Source organism: Chamaea fasciata, unplaced genomic scaffold (genome assembly GCF_029207755.1).
Source record: "Chamaea fasciata isolate MVZ Bird 193981 ecotype frontalis unplaced genomic scaffold, bChaFas1.0.hap1 SCAF_10, whole genome shotgun sequence".
Classification (NCBI taxonomy): domain Eukaryota; kingdom Metazoa; phylum Chordata; class Aves; order Passeriformes; family Sylviidae; genus Chamaea; species Chamaea fasciata.
This window is the reverse complement of record NW_027094095.1, coordinates 26431529-26449952: the sequence shown is the minus strand read 5'-3', so window position 1 is coordinate 26449952 and position 18424 is coordinate 26431529. Positions and strand designations below refer to the sequence as shown.

At 36.3% G+C, this 18424-nt stretch overlaps 1 protein-coding gene across 2 annotated transcripts in view; it reads left to right on the top strand.

The window, feature by feature from the left end:
• FAF1 (Fas associated factor 1) overlaps positions 1–18424 on the top strand; it is a 151291-nt gene that overhangs the window by 96828 nt on the left and 36039 nt on the right. For both annotated transcript variants that reach the window (XM_066192794.1, XM_066192795.1), the window contains exons 9-13: positions 1706–1801; positions 2448–2574; positions 3435–3498; positions 4436–4517; positions 12203–12357. In XM_066192794.1, coding sequence (XP_066048891.1) covers positions 1706–1801; positions 2448–2574; positions 3435–3498; positions 4436–4517; positions 12203–12357 — 524 coding nt within the window. The remainder of the gene's footprint in view (positions 1–1705; positions 1802–2447; positions 2575–3434; positions 3499–4435; positions 4518–12202; positions 12358–18424) is intronic.

Sequence of the window (18424 nt, the reverse complement as noted above, 5' to 3'; positions counted from 1 at the left end):
GTTTTGTTTATTATTGAAAGCTTATAAAAATAATAATGGAAATGGTGGATTATTACAGAGAATGCAGTTCCTATGCTCTTGTCTCAGGAGTTTCATAGGTAATTGGCCTAGAGCTGTGTGTCGTCTTTAATATTTCATTTGCTCCAGAGTATTATAACTCACTTCCTTTAAGACAATTGCTGGGCTTTTTACACGGCTAAACTTGTGTTTAACCTTGCTGTGAGAATGTGACAGTAGGCTAGTTCAGACAGGTTAACATTCATTTGGTAACCAGCCTGCTTAATCAGCCTGCTTCAACCTGCAGCAAATTAAATCTTTGTGAGTTCTAGCAGACCAGTGAGAAAGTCGCTCTGAATTATGTATAAAAAAATAGATGGGGTATTTTCAGTGCTCATGGCAGTAAATGAAATTTAAGGCTTATGAGTTGTTCTTGGATTTTTGTTGAGAATGATTGAAATTTATTTTACCTTAATGTTTTTACAGTCTAGTTAGGAGAGTGCTATATTTATGAAATGTAAAATGGAAATCTTTCATTCTGTGCCCTGCAAAAATACTAACAAGTTTTACAGTCTCTTGCTGTTTTTCTGTCCTCTCTGTGTTTCATCTGAAAGAACCATTAGAAATTATGTTTTAAACATACAGCCAGGACTACCCTTCTCCACATCACTGAAAATTGCATAGCATTAAATACTTTGTCACTGCCAAAAATAATCAATTACCTTTATTTAACAGCTACTCACATTGTAAAATGGGCCCAGATAGGTCTTCGATGCTTCTGAAATTGCTATTTGTGGTCATCAAGCTTGCTTCTCCTGGACTGATGTGCTCTCCAGAAGTGGCAGGAGGCTGGACAGAAGCTTTTAATGCAGGATGGCACAGGTGGTTCTGGTCACAGAGTGGACAGTTCTCATTTTTAGGCATTATAATTAGAGCATTTTTAAATGAAATATAGGACCAGATTTTCAAATATTATTGCCGTGTGTTTACAGGCACCATAGTAATTTTGTCTTTCAAATGACAGTAGAATTTTTCTATTGGTACTTCTTGAACATTGAGATTTAGGCATACAGCAAAGGGCAGAAGTGCTGTTTCTGTTGGCACTGGCTACTGAACATCCATCCTGTGGACTGTGCTGACTGCAGTGTCACCAGTTTGGGTTGTGTGTCTTTGTTCGTATGAGGAACATGGTCTGCACCTTTGACATTTGAAATGACCAGAAAGAAGAAGAAATGTATTTTTTAAGTTGCCAGTGTGGTTGTGTCTATTGCAATGTCTGCTGATCAACAGATCTTTCAAAAGATCAAGATGATTTAACTGTTTTTAATTACTTGTATCAATACTTAGCATCTTTAACAATTGCTTCTTGATTGGCAAGCATCATCAAAGCATAGCACTGTAAAAGTTGGCATGGACAGTAACATTTCAAACTTCAGTACTGATTCAGGAAAAAATAATAACTCAAGGCACTTTGGAGTTTGCAGTTCCGTGGAGTTTGTTTTGATACTCTGCGCATATACCTCAATAAAACTCAGTTGATGTTTACTTGAATATTTTAATGTATGGAATAATTTTAGTTTTTTAGGCTTCTTAATCTGTCTTTAAATAACACAATCTTTAATTTGAATCTCTGAACAACCTTAAACCCTCCCCCACGCCTTTAATTGAGAACTGTGGCTTTAATGAAGAACCATTGCTTGCTTTGCAGATGACTTTAGCTGTGTCTGGACTGACTTTTCCTTGCCATCGACTCACAGTTGGAAGAAGATCCTCACCTGTACAAACAAGGGAGCAGTCAGAGGAGGTAAGGACATCATCTTTGTTTTAGCAGTCTGCTCTAGGAAGAGGCAGGGACATCTCGGTGTGCAGTGGTCACCATCCCTCCTGCTGTCAAGTGTGTCAATAGAATTGCATCTTACAACAATCCATTTACAGTTCCTGCAGCACGTAATTGTGACAAAGTGAGGAACTGGGCAGATGAGTCATGGAAGAAAAAGAGGAAAAACAAAGCAAACAAATCCCAGCAGAGCGTCTGACTGTGGGAGATGAGTCCTTAGCTCCCTGCACTAAAATGTTGATTTTTCTCCTTTATATTGGTATGCCAAATACCAATATAAAAGCCATCATTGTGTGGCTTTTCTCACTCTTTCTTATGCAGTGAGACCTGGTACCATTAAACGGAAAACAGCCTTAACTTTGGATAAAATTTGCTCAACTATGTGTATGCAGAAATTCTTTAATAACACATTTTGTCACATAATATTTCTGTCAACCAGACTTCTGTTAAAAATTACCTTGGATAATACTGTATGAAATGGTAAATTAAACTGCAGTATATTATGTGTCTATAGAAATATGTAAGTATTTGTCACTGTGGATGTGTTTTGTATTTCACTGAAAATGTCTGAAATAGAAGCTTACAGTGGATTTTGGGTTTTGTTTTTATACAGCAATGCACTGATGTTCACATGGTTAGTGATAGTGATGGAGATGACTTTGAAGATGCTACTGAGTTTGGAGTTGATGATGGAGAAATGTTTGGAGTAGCATCATCTGCCTTGAGGAAATCGCCAATGAGTAAGAGTTAAGATTAACTGGAGGTTGTACAGCAGAGGTGAAAGCAGAGAGGTGTGAGGAGTCTGCAGAATTAGAAACTGGAAAGTATCTTTTGATAGGAATGGCAGAATTCATGTTTGAATGTCATGTCTGATGGACGTATCAAAGGAAAATACTGCACACATAACTGGCAACTGTAAAAGCACCTTTCCATGGAGGGAGATTTTGAACCTTTCAACTGAAGAATAATAATTTAACTTAAAATTGATGAGTAACAAATAAAGTCAGAGAAATTGTGATCTTTATCCAAATGCACCTGTAGATAACTAGATTTCCACTTCCCTGTTTTGAAAATTCTACAGATTCTATTTTTGATTAATGTTTTAGTCATTATGTTAATCAAGTTTCTTAGTGATTATTTGCCCTTGAATTATGAGAAGGATTGAGCAGGAGCAGTCAGTTACCTCCTACGTGCAATTCTTGCATCTCTTTATGGCTTGCATTAGTGTTCCTTCATTAGAAGTTTTTTGACAGCAAATAAATGTAATAATGTGGAAAACTTTTAAACATTATGGATAGGAAGGGTCGAGCCTTTCAATCCTTAAAGTAAATCCAGAGTGCTAACTCTGAACAAGTGATACATCACATTACACTGGACCTGAGGATTTTACTGTTTGGAAAACCTGAATATATTCATGAGACCCTCTGGAAATTTCTTGTCTTTGGAAAGGTTCATAGTCGATAGTCTTCCATGAAGTTTTATATGGTCTCTTGGAAACACTTCAGCAAGCTGGGAACATGCAATACCTGTGATGTGAATGTGTTTGCATATTGCAACCTGTTTTCATAAAGTTGCATTTCTTTTTCTTCATTTTTTTAAGTGCCAGAAAATGCTGAAAATGAAGGAGATGCCTTATTACAATTTACAGCAGAGTTTTCTTCAAGGTAAGCTTAGCCTGTTAACTGTGCCATTCTTATTATAAACTAAGTTGAAGTTAGTAAATAATGAAAATAAAAATAAACCAAGTGTACATGTTTTCTTGTGATTATAGCACATTTAGACATCCTAATCTGATTTATTTTAATTCTAACTCTGCTACTAGAACTGCTTCTGAAATAAAATTATTTCTCAGCATAAGCTGGAGTGGTTGATTCTTCACTTATTTATTTTGCCACTATGTAGCACCATTACTTAGTTATGTGAAGGTCCACAAGGATGAGAAAGACATGTTATATATGATAATTTTATTGTGATATGCAGGAACAGAAAAGCTGAAACTGATTAATATTGAAAAATATATACATAGTTGCTGTAAGAGTTTTCACAATAGCGAAGTGGTTTGGTGAATATTGACTTTAAAAAAAAATATAGAAATTCTAGATTTTAAAAAAACTTTATACTACCAAATCAAGCACTGTTAAACAGTTGCTTGTTTCATTAAATAGGTAGAAGTTGCAAAGTAATGCAAAGTTTATGTGCCTTCTGTTTTCACTCCTGTGATGAAATATTCCTTTATGTGTATGAGATGCGTTAATGTGTAATGCAAGAATAGCCTTCAATTAACCTTTAAGAATATAATAAAGGAAATAAGTTATGATTGAAAAATTTTATAGAAGATAGTGTAGAACTTAAGGTATCTACATGTTAAACAGAATGTTTTTGTGATAAAGTTTGTAAGGTAGCAGTTCATTACTTTGAGTTTTTCAATGTCAGAAAACAAATGAGTCCTAAATATTTCCTTTCTGTCTTTCAGAAGTGTAGTGCTTCATTTTTCTAAACGTTTAGCCAATGCATTATATTTACAGAATATATGAAAAGATAGAATATTGAAATTACTTGATTTTGTCATTTTTTATTAATTGGAAATTTTATCTCAAATAGATATGGTGACTGTCATCCTGTTTATTTTATTGGATCATTAGAGGCTGCTTTTCAAGAAGCCTTCTATGGGAAAGCTAGAGATGTAAGTGTGTAGTAAAACTGCTTCGTTTAATACAGTGGGGGAATGGAAATCGCTTTAAGGGTTTAATCTTTATTTTTGAAAAACTGAGCTACATTTTGGAGTTGTTTCGCTTCTATTGTTCAAGAAGAGTTGTGCTCATTCAGTTGCGTGGCTAAAATAATTACTTACCTTGGTGGTTGCTGAACTTGCAGTGAATAACTGATGCTTCCTAATCATTCAAGCTGTATTTTTACTAGAGTTCTTATTTGTCAAAGCTACTCTTCTTCTTTTCCCCTCCTCCCTTTTCTTCCTGAAATAATGGTGTCCTAGCACCAGATAACCCTGCCTGTGAGTCTTATGGTTGACAAGTTCACTGTTGCATGTTGGTAACTCCTTTGAAGAATGGCTAATGAAATTGTAAATTTAAATTGAAAGGTCTCTGAAATACAGTGTGCTTTTTTTCCCCTCTTTGTACAGCCTTTATCTGCCAAGTACGCTCCAGTACTGAGATTTGGTTGTTTAGTTTTTCTGTACATCCAACCGGGCATCTCAAGTTTCTGTTATTCCATGCACAGTTTTAAAATCAGTATTTTAATAAAATTAGAGTGGGGACAGTTTATTTAAGTTTTGGTGACTTGATTCACTAAGGAGAAACCCAAAACCCTGCATAATTAAGCACAGATAAAGCTGAAACACAAACAAGAAAATCATGCTGTTTAAATTTACTTTTTGTTTTCTTGATAGATGTTTAATTTTAAAATGAAGAATGTAGTTATTCATATTGGAAAGAGCGTCTGTATTATGTGTGGGGCTGTTCTGATAAGTGTGAGAGTTATAAATCCACACTATATAGCTGAAGTTGACACATCCTTAACACTCTAAGTTTAGTGACTATTTTCATATTCTCATTTGCACAGAGAAAAAAAAATCCCATGAATTGAACAAGGAGAGGGTGTGTGTTGGGAAGTTAATTTTTTGTCATGTCATCAGAAATGGCTGACAGTGTATCAGTGTAATAGTGGACAAATCTCATTAAGAATTTTCATAAATAGTTTTCTACCTATAAATCTGATATTAATGCAATGCAGTTACTTTTTTTGCTTGTTTTTTTGTTTGTTTGGTTTTGTTTGTTTTTTTTTTTGTTCCTCGGAGTACTTCTTGTGCTATTTACGTAGCACTTCTGAAGTTCGTGTCACCTCACATTTTTAATATTTTGGGATTTATTCAGACCAGGTCACCATCACAATAAAACCATATGTAAATATATATGTATATTTTTAGGAGAGTATTAATTTTTGTTTGTGGGGTTTTTTTTTGATTTTTGTTTTTTTTTTCTGAATATTGCCTTACTTTGAAAGCTCTCCTTCCCACCATTGGAATGGCATTATTTTTATTGTAACATTCTGATTTTAAGCAAAGATATGAGAATATGGAAATATCATTTATTTTCACTGCTTTTCCTGGCTACAAAGTAATTGTTTCATTACTGGGTCCTGGAAATCAGAATTGAGGAAAGGGACACATTATTTCATAATTTTATAATTTAATTCCATCAAATAATTAAATATATATATATATATAAATATCAGTAGAAAAAAAAGCTTTGGAGAAATTGCAACCTCTGTGTCTTGTCTTCTAATTTATACTATGGAGGGCACTTAATTTTACCAGGGCAACAGATGAGCACCAGCATTCTTCACTTGAAGTGAGAAATTGAGTTCCAAGAGTAAATAAAAACAAGATTGAAGGTTTAAATCCTCTACTAGGCTTTTTGAACTTATATACTCATTAAATGTTTATTGGAGTGGTGGGATTACGAAGGATTTGGGCAGCTTCATCAACTGGTATATACTTAATCACTAAGTAAAACACTACATTTGATAGAGTGTTTCTCACGATGCCACACTCAATCCATCTTAATGAAAACCGCTTCAAACTGATTTAATTTGAGAGCACTTGGCAGCTTGAGTGCTCAGAGATCTTGGCCTTTTCTTGACAAATTCTCAGCGCTGTCCAGAGCAGAAGGTGCACTCTACAGTTCGTGTCTAGTGAGACAGCCATCAGCTGTGCTTTAAATCTGTATTGTGGATACGTTTTACCTTAAAAAAAAAAAAAATCCCAGTGTATATAAACGTGAAGCTTTTTTCCAGAAATATTTTAAATTGGGTTATTTTAAGAAAATTAACTTGTGTCAGAACATGTGCTTTGAATGCAGGATATGAGTTCAACTTCTTACGAAAATACGTTTCCTGTTAAATCTCATTGTCTTTTCATCTGTTGGAAAGGATGGTAATTCATAGTTATTTAACAAAATGATGCTTGAAAGAGAAATACCTTGTAAAAAACATTGAGGTGTTTTTCAGCTGTGTTTGAGTCATTAGCCAGTGAAGATTAACATACATGATGAGTATCTTTTAACCTTTGGAGCAACTGCTGCCACAACAATGCCAGTTTTTGATAGGAGAGGTGGAATGAGGTCAAATGTAGCTCTGCTTTAAAACCTGTATAACTCTTTATCACAAAAATACAATACCCAAGATATAGAGCCTTGCTTTTAACAACCAGTGTCCTTGGCCATGAAATTCCCAGCTTTCTCCAGCAGCCTGGCAGTTAAGGGTGTTGTGTATTCATTTCCAGGGCTTATTGTATATACGACAAGAAAATATTTCCAGTTTTACTTTTAATGGAGTCAGGAAGAGAAAGAGAGACAGAGGTTTATTAAATTAACAATTAAGCTGGTTTTTGTGAAAGTCTTCCTCTGTCTATTGGAAAGAAGAGTTTTCCTGTCACTAAGTTTTTGAAGAATGAGTTTACTCTTGCTACAGAGCTGCACTGCCATAGTAATTGCTAGACAGATGCCATGGTAGAAAGCCTATAATAGACATTTTTTAACAAGTTTTTGGGGGAGGTGTCTTTGTGTCTGAAAGCAATTTGTGGGTGTCTTGTGTTCTGAGACATCAGGGGTTTTATCCTAATTTATGGTGGCATTGTTATTAATACTGGATTTTAATTGCTTTATTAGAGTTTACTGAGTTATATATGTGAGTAATACAGAAGTCTTTTATTAGGCTTGTTTGTCTTTTCATTTTTATAGGTGGTTGCTACTCTTTTATTAAGAGAAAGAATAAAGACATTGCCTTTGCCTTTTCAGGAGCTCTTATCTTTATATACCTCTGTCAGCTCACCTCCTGCTCCTCTCTCAACCTTTCTGTCCACTGACTTTCAATAAATATGTGAAACATCTCTCTTAGCACAGATTGGTATTGTCACCTCAATATATATTCCTGCATTCTGAAAATGAGCCGTGTTTTTCTTCTCCTTGAATTCCGTCTTTTAGGTTCAATTTAGAGGCAGCACCATCTCTCCCTCCCATATATGGGTTCTTTATTTCCTGAATACTTAGAGCAAAGTATGCTCCTTCCATGATTTGGTGTGTTCAAATAAAAGCTTTTTTTTCCCTTTCTCTCAGTGGTAGCAGAATATTCCTTTCTACAGGGCTTTCTGTAGCATCATTTTTATCTGTAAAACTCAGAAAAATGTCCCTTATTATTTCAGCTAATTAAGTTTATACTGAACTTGCTACAGATTGCAGCTGGAGGAATTACCACTTTACAGATTCTGGTTAAACACAAATAACCTGACCACTAATGTACATGGTCTGGTTGAAACTGGAGGACAGGTACAGAAGTATAATTCTAGGTTTTCAGGAAGAGTGAAGCAGCTGCACTGTAGTAAATACCAGTACATAAGCTCCAGTTAAGTCCCATGTTAGTCACCATCTTCTTTCCAGTCTTGCCTGATGTGTGTTACCAGTTCTGTCCTTTAATTTGTAAATTATTTCTGAATTTGTGGATAAATTGTTTAGAAAATTCTGCTATAACTTACCAGTTTAGTAGCTTCACTGTTTGCCTACACACAGTTCATTTTTCATATTTAAAGAGTAGCTTCATCTTTCATATCTGGAGGGTTGCTCCTGGGTATAGGTCTCTCCTCAGCATCCTCTGTATTTGATACTAAATAATGGATAGGTTTTGAACTTGTCCGCCTCACTCTACATTTTCTCTTCTTTCAAAGCTTGTGATTATAGATCTTACCCAAGTTTGGTGTTAATTACTGGATATTATTTGCATTATGTAAGGTATCACTACAGGTGCAATTGATTGAAATGGAGATACAACAGTATAATAGGATCAAATTGTTGGAAGATGAAAGTAGACTAAATCAGGCTTTAACACACCTTTACCTGGGTGAGTGGGTAGCTGTTTGAACACCTTGCCATGCTTCCTGTGGGCTCTTCATCACTGATGGTTTTTGAGACAAGATGTTTTACTGAAAGGTAAAATTACAGGAAGATTAAACTAGGAGCTAGTTTGGGGATGTCTTATGCCATGTTTAATACAAAATATGGGATCAGAATTTTACACCTCACTGCTACTTTAGGAATCTGTAGGGTACAGTCTTTTTCAGATCTGTTCTACAAGGCTGCATAAAGTAGCTGTGTCCAAGGCTGATCCCGTGAGCTCCAAGTTCACCTTGGACAGGTGGATCAGATTGTGCACTTCAAAGATTAAAAGAAGAGCAAATGTGTCTCTTTGTTTATTTGAATTAGTTGTCACTGCGTAAAAACTGGAGGAAAAAATTCTGATTTTAATTTGTTAGCCTACCAGTTTGACAGAACATTCATGCCTCTAGCAGCTGTTACATCATGAACTTTTCTGTCTCAGTTATTACTTGAACTTGTAAACTTGAGGTTCAAAAATAACCATTCAGGTCTGTGGTTTTGCTGAACTTTACGATTGTATTGCTGTTCCCATTCAAGTTCATATTCCTTTGAGTTATCTGAGTTATTCACAGTATTAGGAACTGGCTGAGAAGCTTAGAAACCCCATTACCCACTGATGCTGATTTAGTCACCTCAAGATCTATGGCTTTTTTGCCTCAGTGATGACTTTTCCTTCAACTTTGCATCTGTGACAACTTTTCTTCTAGTTCTGTGCCAAGTGTGTTAACTTCTCTGTAGCTTTAAAATGCCTGGTCTTCAGCATGGACATACTCTGAAGAATGCATCCCTTGGTGGCTTAAGTTCCTCAAGTCCTAAGGCCTTTGGAAGTCCATCAGATATGCAGTGCTTAAAACCTTTCTGGTATCCCATACATTTGTAGGGAATAGTAAAAGTTTTTCCCTGTTGTATTTTTTTCCTTGGTTAATATTTCATGCTAAGTATATAACGTCCAAGTCACATTTTTGAAAAATCCAACACAGAACAGTCTAGTGCTCCACTAGTGGGCTTCTTTTGTGGAATTTGAGACTGTTCAGCAGTTCTGTAAGGCTGTTTTAATAGTATTGACTGAAAAATATCCAGTATTAGTCATAATAGGATCCTGGAATTTACTCTGACTTTTCCAAGGCTTGAAATAAACAGAACCAAAATTTGCTTATAAATATGTGCTACCATGGGTTAGTAAAATAAACAAACATGAAAACAAACCCACACAACAACGGCAACAACAAACAACTTCAAGCTGTGAGCCTTTTGCAATCATGCATTTTTCCAAGGGAAAAATGACCCCGGTTTTCACAAATATTTTTTAAAATCCTGTTTTAGCACTTCAGTTCCTCCTGCTACCTCTTTGCATTTGTCATTGCAGTATGCCTGTGCCCACCCTTAACATTTTGGATGAAGTATCAGATACAAGTACAGTCTTTTATATGTGGTGGAGTTTAATCTTTGCATGGTGAGATTTGTTGATGCAACAGAAATTACATTCCCTTAGGAAGTAACTCAGTGTAAACCTCCATTGTGTTTGTGCCTGTTCTGTTTACTAAAATTTGTCCCTAAATCTTTAAGCCTAGAACTGTACATATTTTGAAACATTCTGTTGTACGGAATCTCATATTTAACAGTTTCATGGGGTTGTTTCTTTGGAAGTAAAAGTGTTTCTCAAGAGCCTTTTTTTCTGTCCGCTCCCAGTGAAAAGAGGAGAGCAAAGCCATCCGCTTACCACAAAGCAGTGCCACCACAAAGGAAAGATTAAGGGTTTAGAGAGAGGTCAATGTGGGTTTTTCTCTAACTAAACACTTTCCTAAAGTTTCCTTGTGGAAAAAATAATGAAGTCATCTCAGAGTTTTTAAAGAATTTTTATTTCTTTTTCACCGTCTGCATTCGCTTGTCTTCTCAGCATGGATGTTTAATCTTTCTAGGCTTTGTGAATTGGTCCAAATGAATAAGTGGTGAGCTGTCTCTCTAGGAGCTAGAGGCTTATTCTAAGGCCCTAATCACTGAGTAAACACATCTTTGCCCTCCCTCTCTTACAACTGCTATATAATAGTCGAGATTCTAGCACAGTAACCTGGATATTGCAGGGATCGACGCTTTGAAATGCAGAATGGCTGATCCTCAAAAACAGACAGTGCCTGATCTTCCCCTGCCTCTTTCTTCTTTTTAAATTAAATATCACCACAGAAATGCTGTTTTATTGCATGATATTGTGCATCAGTGCCCTGGATTTTCAAGTTTAGTTTCAGTCAACATTGTTGGCTGCACTTATATGGATCTCTGCATGTTGGGCTTATTAATGGCCCTTCCTGGCACATGTGTACGTGGTGCTGAAGAACATTTAAATTAAATTAGACAAACAGTAATGCAAATTACTAATCCTTTTCCCAAAGTTGAATGTTCAAATGTTCCTTTTATAAACAGTCACTAAATTTTATCCAAAGCCAGCATATGAGGCGAGAGCCCTACAGGGGTTTTTTGCAAAGACAGCTTGTCTGAAAATTGCATCCTATGTCTTGCTATATCATTACACATCAATATCTAGGGTTCAGTGTTGCTTCTGATGAAGAGATTTGAAATTAATTTAAATAAATGTCTGAAAATAGCGCCGTTTCATCTCAGCAAATATGTTCAAGTACTATTTTAAAATAAAGTAAGTAATTTATATGGGTATGGGGGAATAGAAAGCTGTAATTTTCTGAATTATATTTATAATTCAATGGATGCCAGTTGCAGAATCACAGTCTTTAGCTAGCTCATAGTCTCCCTGTATTTTTGCACCCTTCTTTCTATACTTGCATGCACGCAGACTTGCTTTTCAAAAGGTGGTCTGAGATGTTCATGGGGACGCAGCTGCTGGCAGTGAAGTTCAAGTTTTACTTGATAAGGTTCCAGAAGAACAGCACAGAATATTTTGTTTCAAGAGACCATAGACACCATCTCAGCATGTAGTGCCCCTTTATTTGGCAATAGAGGTGGTGATAGCAATGCACTATCATTTTTTTCAGGTTGTTTATAACTGTTTTTTGTTATACCTATTTTGGTAGTGCTGTCCAATTGAAATGTGTGTTCCTTGTTCAGGGGAATGTTATTTCTGTTGGGCAGCAAGTTTGAAAATTTCACTCATTTCTTAGATCTGATAATAAGGCTTTTGTTTTTTCATTTGTTGTTCTTTTCATGTTCTAAGCATAAAATATATTGTACTTTAGTACTCAGAATATTAGGAAGCATTGAGAATATTTAAAAATTTGCAGGGATGGACCATTTGATTTGAAATCTGCCGGTTATTTCTTGTGTGTGCACGTTGAGATACTTGTCACCCTTGATAAACCCCATCAGGGGTACTAACACACAAATCTGCAGCAGCAACTTTAAATTGCTAAACTGCCTGAGGAACTTTTTACTCATCTCTTGTCACATTTTTTTTCAGAGAAAGCTTCTTGCTATCTACCTCCACCATGATGAAAGTGTACTAACCAACGTCTTCTGCTCACAAATGCTTTGTGCTGAATCTATTGTCTCCTACCTGAGTCAGAACTTCATAACCTGGGCATGGGACATGACAAAAGAAGCAAACAGAGCAAGGTAAGACTCTTTGGACTCTGAGTGGAGCAGCTTTTCTCAGGGAAGGCCCTTATCTCTGGATATCAAATCTTTTGGTGCTTAGTATCTCTTAGAGCTGAAACTTCATGCTCGCTCTCAGCTGATCAGTGAAACAGTGCTGGCTGACATTCATTGAGAATTGGACTGGCCTTGTGTTCATCACAAGGTGACTTCTTATTCCTGTGCAGGGAAAAGTAATTGAAGAAATTGTATCCTTTTTCTCTGGTTATTTTCAAACATGATTCTATATTCAAACATGTGCCTTCATAGTTATACATTGCAATGCCATAATATTACATGGCATTAATTGTGTGTATGTTGGTGTCATCGCATGAGAGCTGTCTGGGGTAATAACTATTGCTGTTAATGAAAATCTTATTTAAAAAATAACATTCATGTGATAAATTAGTATTAAGAACAGATTATGCAAAATGTTAAACGCTTCCAATTCATATGAACTTCTTTTAACTACAGTTTTATATTTTGGCTTTAATATAATAAAGGTGTTAGTATAATAAAAGCTATCTTATGTCTCAGAGAGAACATAATTATGCTGATGAGTAAAGAAATCAAAACTGTGGATTCCACCTCCTTCTACAACTTCTGTAGATTATCAACAAATTTTCTTAGTATTATACTAAGGCCTTTCTCTTCTTTAGTTATTTATCAGTTGATCATGATCTACTGGAAATAATGATATTATCATTGTTGTTATTATTATTATTACTACTACTACGACTACTACTATAACATTTAGAAATCAGACTTGTTTGGTTCTCTAATGTGGACCTTATTTCATAACCTTTATTTCCACAGAAGATGACTGATCATGTCTTGCCAGGATAACATCCTATGTATATTAAAATAATTAGAGTTACTCTAGTTTTTGACTGAAAGATGAAACAGTCATTTGGCCTGGAATAAGGTTGCCACTTCTTTACACAATTCCAGTGATTATTGAACCAGGAAAAATTAAACATTTATGTTTCTTTCTCTTGTGGATTATTAGAATAGAGCATTTATGCATGTCTAGTATTCACCATGTAAATTATAGTTAATATTTCTTTACTGAGGTGACCGTGGAGAATGGAACAGTTTCTTTTCTAATGTGCTTTTTAAATGACACTTGTGTTTCTCAGGAATTCCTCACTTGACCTGCATTTTGTCATTGGAGGGATCAGCAGCAATGTTTCTAGTTTAAGTTATTCTAGAGAAGTGTAAAAGGTTTTAGAAAGAAGGAGTTGCAAAAACAGAATAAAAGTTGATGAAAAAGAGAAAAAGTAAGAGAGGAAGAAGAAACATATAGGTTCTTTCATGGGACCAAATACATAGACTGGAGAGTTGCTTAAGTCTTTTGGTATTGGCATTCATGGGCAGTAAGGAGCCTCCTCCTTTTCTTTTATCCCACAAGTTGGTGTCGAAGGAAACACTATTTCTAAACCATCTGTAGTGGCTAAGTTCAGTTGACTACCTGCTGTTCTATTGTCTGCTTTTCTATTTAATTCTCTAGTTTCTTTTATTTTACAATGACAAAAAATTGCAGTGTAGTTTCTTTTGAAAAACTGTGTTTGAGGGGTTTTTTATGACTAACGATCAACAGCCATGTAATTGCTTTGTTGTGTTTTACTAAAGAAATCTATTAAGTAGCACAACTTTGATACACTAGTAATAAGAGTTTGCAGGTTACACAGACACCTGTGGTGACCAAAGCGACAGAAGCTGCTTGTTAGAAAGAGCCTGTACAGCTGTGTCCTATTAACTCCTTATGACACTTCTTAAAACACAAAATAAAGGGCTTGTTTAAGGCTTTATAGCTGCTCTCAATGAACTTAGTCCCCGATTGTGCCGGACGATAGGGTTTTTAAGCCTTCATTTTTTTGCTTTCTGTTAACAACAACAAAGAAGCTGTCATATTAACAGTGAGGTCAAAAAATAGTAAGGGGTAAACAAGGCATGCTGGCTCGAATTAGAATTATTTCTCAGTTGTGTTTAGTGTCACAACCTGCTCCTTAAACTGTGATTTCTTCAGAGGGGGCACGATGCTTCCTTCTCCCTTTGAAAAGTGCCAGTGCACTGTGGGCATTCCCATAAATAAATACTCAGTCCCTCTGTTCAGTCACTACCCTTCATGTGACACAGTGGCAGTGGTCTTGGAGCCCATTCTGTTCTGGATCCTTATGAACACAGTTAAATGTCGCTGTTTATTTGAATGGTGAGAGGACAACAGCAGCAACAGGAGGAACTGGGTTTTGCCTGCTGGTGTAGCTCAAGAGCAACTCATTTATACTCTTACAATTGCATTTTAAAAGTGCTGGAAAAACCAGGCTGGGACAGCAGGGGAATCAGGCCCACTTGATTTGCTGCAGTCAACAGGGACACCTCAATGTCAGTAGTAAAAGACATGGTTTCAGTACTGTGGAATGGCATGAGTAAATTCAAACAGGTATAAAGACTTTCTTTGTATAAGCCAAAAAAATTTTCTGAATGTTCTGATCCATGGACGTCATTCTATTCCAAAATTAGTTGTTTCCAATTTTCTCATTAATGAAATGAGGGTCCATCCTGAACACTGAAGAGCAAAACCAGCTCCAAAATCTTGTTGGTTTCCCCAACTTTTAATGTGTTTCTCAGTTGACTCTGATACAGGAACGTGCTTTAATACCTACATTACTGCACAATAGCACATTTCTTCTGGAAGCTCTCAGTCTTCAGTATCCATTCCAACAGATTGAAGAGAGTCTGTAGGTAGGAGTAAAATGCTGTGTGAGCACTGGGTACCTGCCAGTAGTAGTGCAAGAGCATAAGCATTACAACTTTGGGAGTCAGATGTTAAAAAATTTCTTTCTGCAGCCACTCAGGAGTGTTACTTTGTCAAAATGAAGGCAAAGTCCAGTTAATACAGTTGAGGGGAAGTTTTGTTTTGGCTTCCAGTGGTTTTAATTGCCTCTAACATCAGGCTTGCAGTAAAGGGAGCAGTTACTTTGAGTAAATTCTGTGATTATTAATTTTTTCATTAATCATAAAGAAATTATAATAAAGGGAAAATAAAATAAGTAGCCTTCATTTAGGAAAATAATGTGGTGCTTTTATAATACTGTGAAGAAACATACATGAAATCTTTATCTCCTACAGTTCAGACTTGAGTTTAGGGAGCAACTCTGAAATATTCTTGTGATCTGTTCCTGTCAAAGGAGGAGAAAGGCCACAAAGCTACACATATATCTCTAACTTTAGCTCGTGTTATATTCCACTCAGTTTGAGGTAAATCATAAGCTTAAAATCATTGTTTCCCTTCAAATGCTTGCAGTGAAGGTTGCTACCATGCCCCTTCAGACAGTAGAAATTTGGGGCGAGGTGTCAGAGTGCTGGCAGTTTGACTGTAGTGGTGCTGGCAATTCTGGCCCTGCCATTTGGCCCAAGCACAAACCTGCTTTGGGCCATCATTTGGGCTGAGCAATTCCTCAGGTATCCAGAGGGATTCAGGGATAGATAAGCAGGAGAGCCAGACATGAACAGCTCTAGTTCTGGCACTTTGTGACTTCGAAGAGTTGAGTCAATACCATTGTTCTAATACAGTTACGTACATGAGAGTTGTATGTGTTTATGCAAACACATGCCTAACTGGTTTTGTTAATTCATTAATGTGCATTAATATATTTGTATCCAGGAAGATGTATAGTGATATATGTACACACACATACACGCACACCTTATGTTTGTACACACAGCTTTTCCAAACACAGATAATGCATAATATTCAGAGATTTCCAGCATACACAGTGTTTGCCAAGAAAGCCAAAACCGTAAAACAGTGACTCAAAAATCTGTAACAGCTTTCTGGCTTTTGATATCATTGCCCTTGGGCACCGTATTTCAAGGTGTTGCCAATTTTGCTCTAGTGACAGGTACTTTTTAATTTTAATGTTCAAATGATAGTTTTTCACTTTGCTTAAGCTTAGGAAAGAGTTAATTCACTAAAGTGCTTCTCTGCAGCAGGTTGTCTTCACCTGCAATTTCCGTCATCAAGTGATTAGCCATATTCACAGTTGCTGACCCTTAATTCTAACCTACTGAATGATGCATGCCTGGATGAAGACCAGTTGACCATATTACTCCAGCTCCCCAATCCCATTTGATCCTTCAGCAAATATATTGCAGGTGTGGGGTCTGTGAGGGTGGGAGGAGGCGAGTTAATTTCTCCTTGCCTCTTCAGAAGTGACCACAAATTCTGTATATGTTGCTTGCAAAACTGTTGGACGTGTTCCTTTGGCACTAAATCCTGAACAGGCTTCGCAGAACAGTGTGAAAACCTTTTCTATTGTATTCTGCAATTTTTTTATTTAATTTACTTTAATAGCAATACAGTGCCAGTCAATAAAAACAGGTCAGAAGTCTAATTAATGTTTTAAAAATAAAGGTTCTCAAACACCAGGCGAGTTTGTCATTTTATGTATGGTTTGTTTTGAGGAGGAAGAGGAAAGAAGGTGAGGAGGGAACCCTTCTGTTCCATGATTACATCCCACCCGCTCATTTTCTCCTTTTCTCCTTTGCTTTTGATTTTAGTGGCGGTCTTAACAGAATGTCAAGATCAATTTGCAGCATGGTTTAACTCAAGGTTTGCATTCTGCCAGCAGCAATTGTCCTAACCAACAATGCCGTGTGTTCTTGTAACTTCAGAAGCTTTTAGAAGGCTCATGGCAAGGGCAGCATCTAATGACTTTATTAGTGTAGGGTTTCAAAATGGACTCGGTAATTGTTCGCATCTCTTTGTCATTTAGTCATAATTACTGCATAGTATTGTTCAGGGTTACACTTGTGAATAGTTCCCTAATGGCACTAAAACGAAGGAAAAAAAGGAAAAGGATAAAAGGTGATTGTCTCTTTAGATGGAGAACAAAACAGCCTGTATATAGATGATGGTTAAACTGTTTATTATACACCCACCAGAAAAGGTAAACTATCTCTGCTTAAATATTTATGTGCTTTAAGGTATTTCATGTTAGTAATCTAAAAATGCCCAAGTTTGGAAAACTGAAAATCAGCAGAGAGTGCATTTTGATCTAGTCGTGATTAGGAAGATATGGATGTCTATAATATCCTACTATAAATAGAAAGCAGCCTCTCTGATGTTACCAAGATTTTCAGTGCATCAGTTTATATGCCTTTAGCAATGTTTTAAGGTCATCTGAGAAAAATAGTTATTAAACCCAAGGAATTAATTAAACTGATAGGTTCGTAAGCATATGTTTTAAGTCCGCACTCTAAAACAAAATCTCAAAGAATGTTCTGTCCCACTGTACTCAAACTACAACCTAGTTGATTAAGCTTGTTGAACAGAAAAGGTGAAAAAATAAAACTTTTTGTGTCCTGTGCAAAAGAGATGAAGGCAGAAGAACAGGAGGTCAAGACAGATTTGTTGGGACTGTTTTGAGGAAGGATCAGGTTGTGCTCTCTTATTACTTGGTTCTTCTGCTGTATTTGTGCAATCTTTCCTCCAGCTTGGAGACTCTCATTGACCTTACAGAATTGTATTTCACTTCTCAGGATGATTCTTTGACTCGTGAAGATTAATCTGAATTCTCTGACTTCTGATGTGCTTGTAGCTTCTCCCACTTTACCAACATCTGTAAAGTAACTAAACACCCTGCCTGTTCTTATCTAGGCTATTACTAAATCTGTATATGAAATCTACCCATTGCAAGCCCTGGATATTCCTTAGGAAATCATACAGTACATATTAGGTGATGATGAAAGTGCATCTTGTGTGTTCCGTTCTTCCTGCAGGGTTCTAGCAAGGGGTCAAGGTATACTTTATTTATAAAGTCACTTTCACCAGTGACTTTGCCTGGTGTCCAAGGATGGTCTAATGGGTTTCTAGAGGGCTGTGGTTTAGACTGAATGGGTTGTGAAGTATTTATCTAATCTGGTTGAACCTTTCAGGATGGGAGTCAGATCTTCCATGTTTTAGGAAGAGATAGATAACCCACTCATGTAAGCTTTACTTTTACATAAAGGAGAAGTTGATAAAATCATGCTTTTTAGCGTCTGA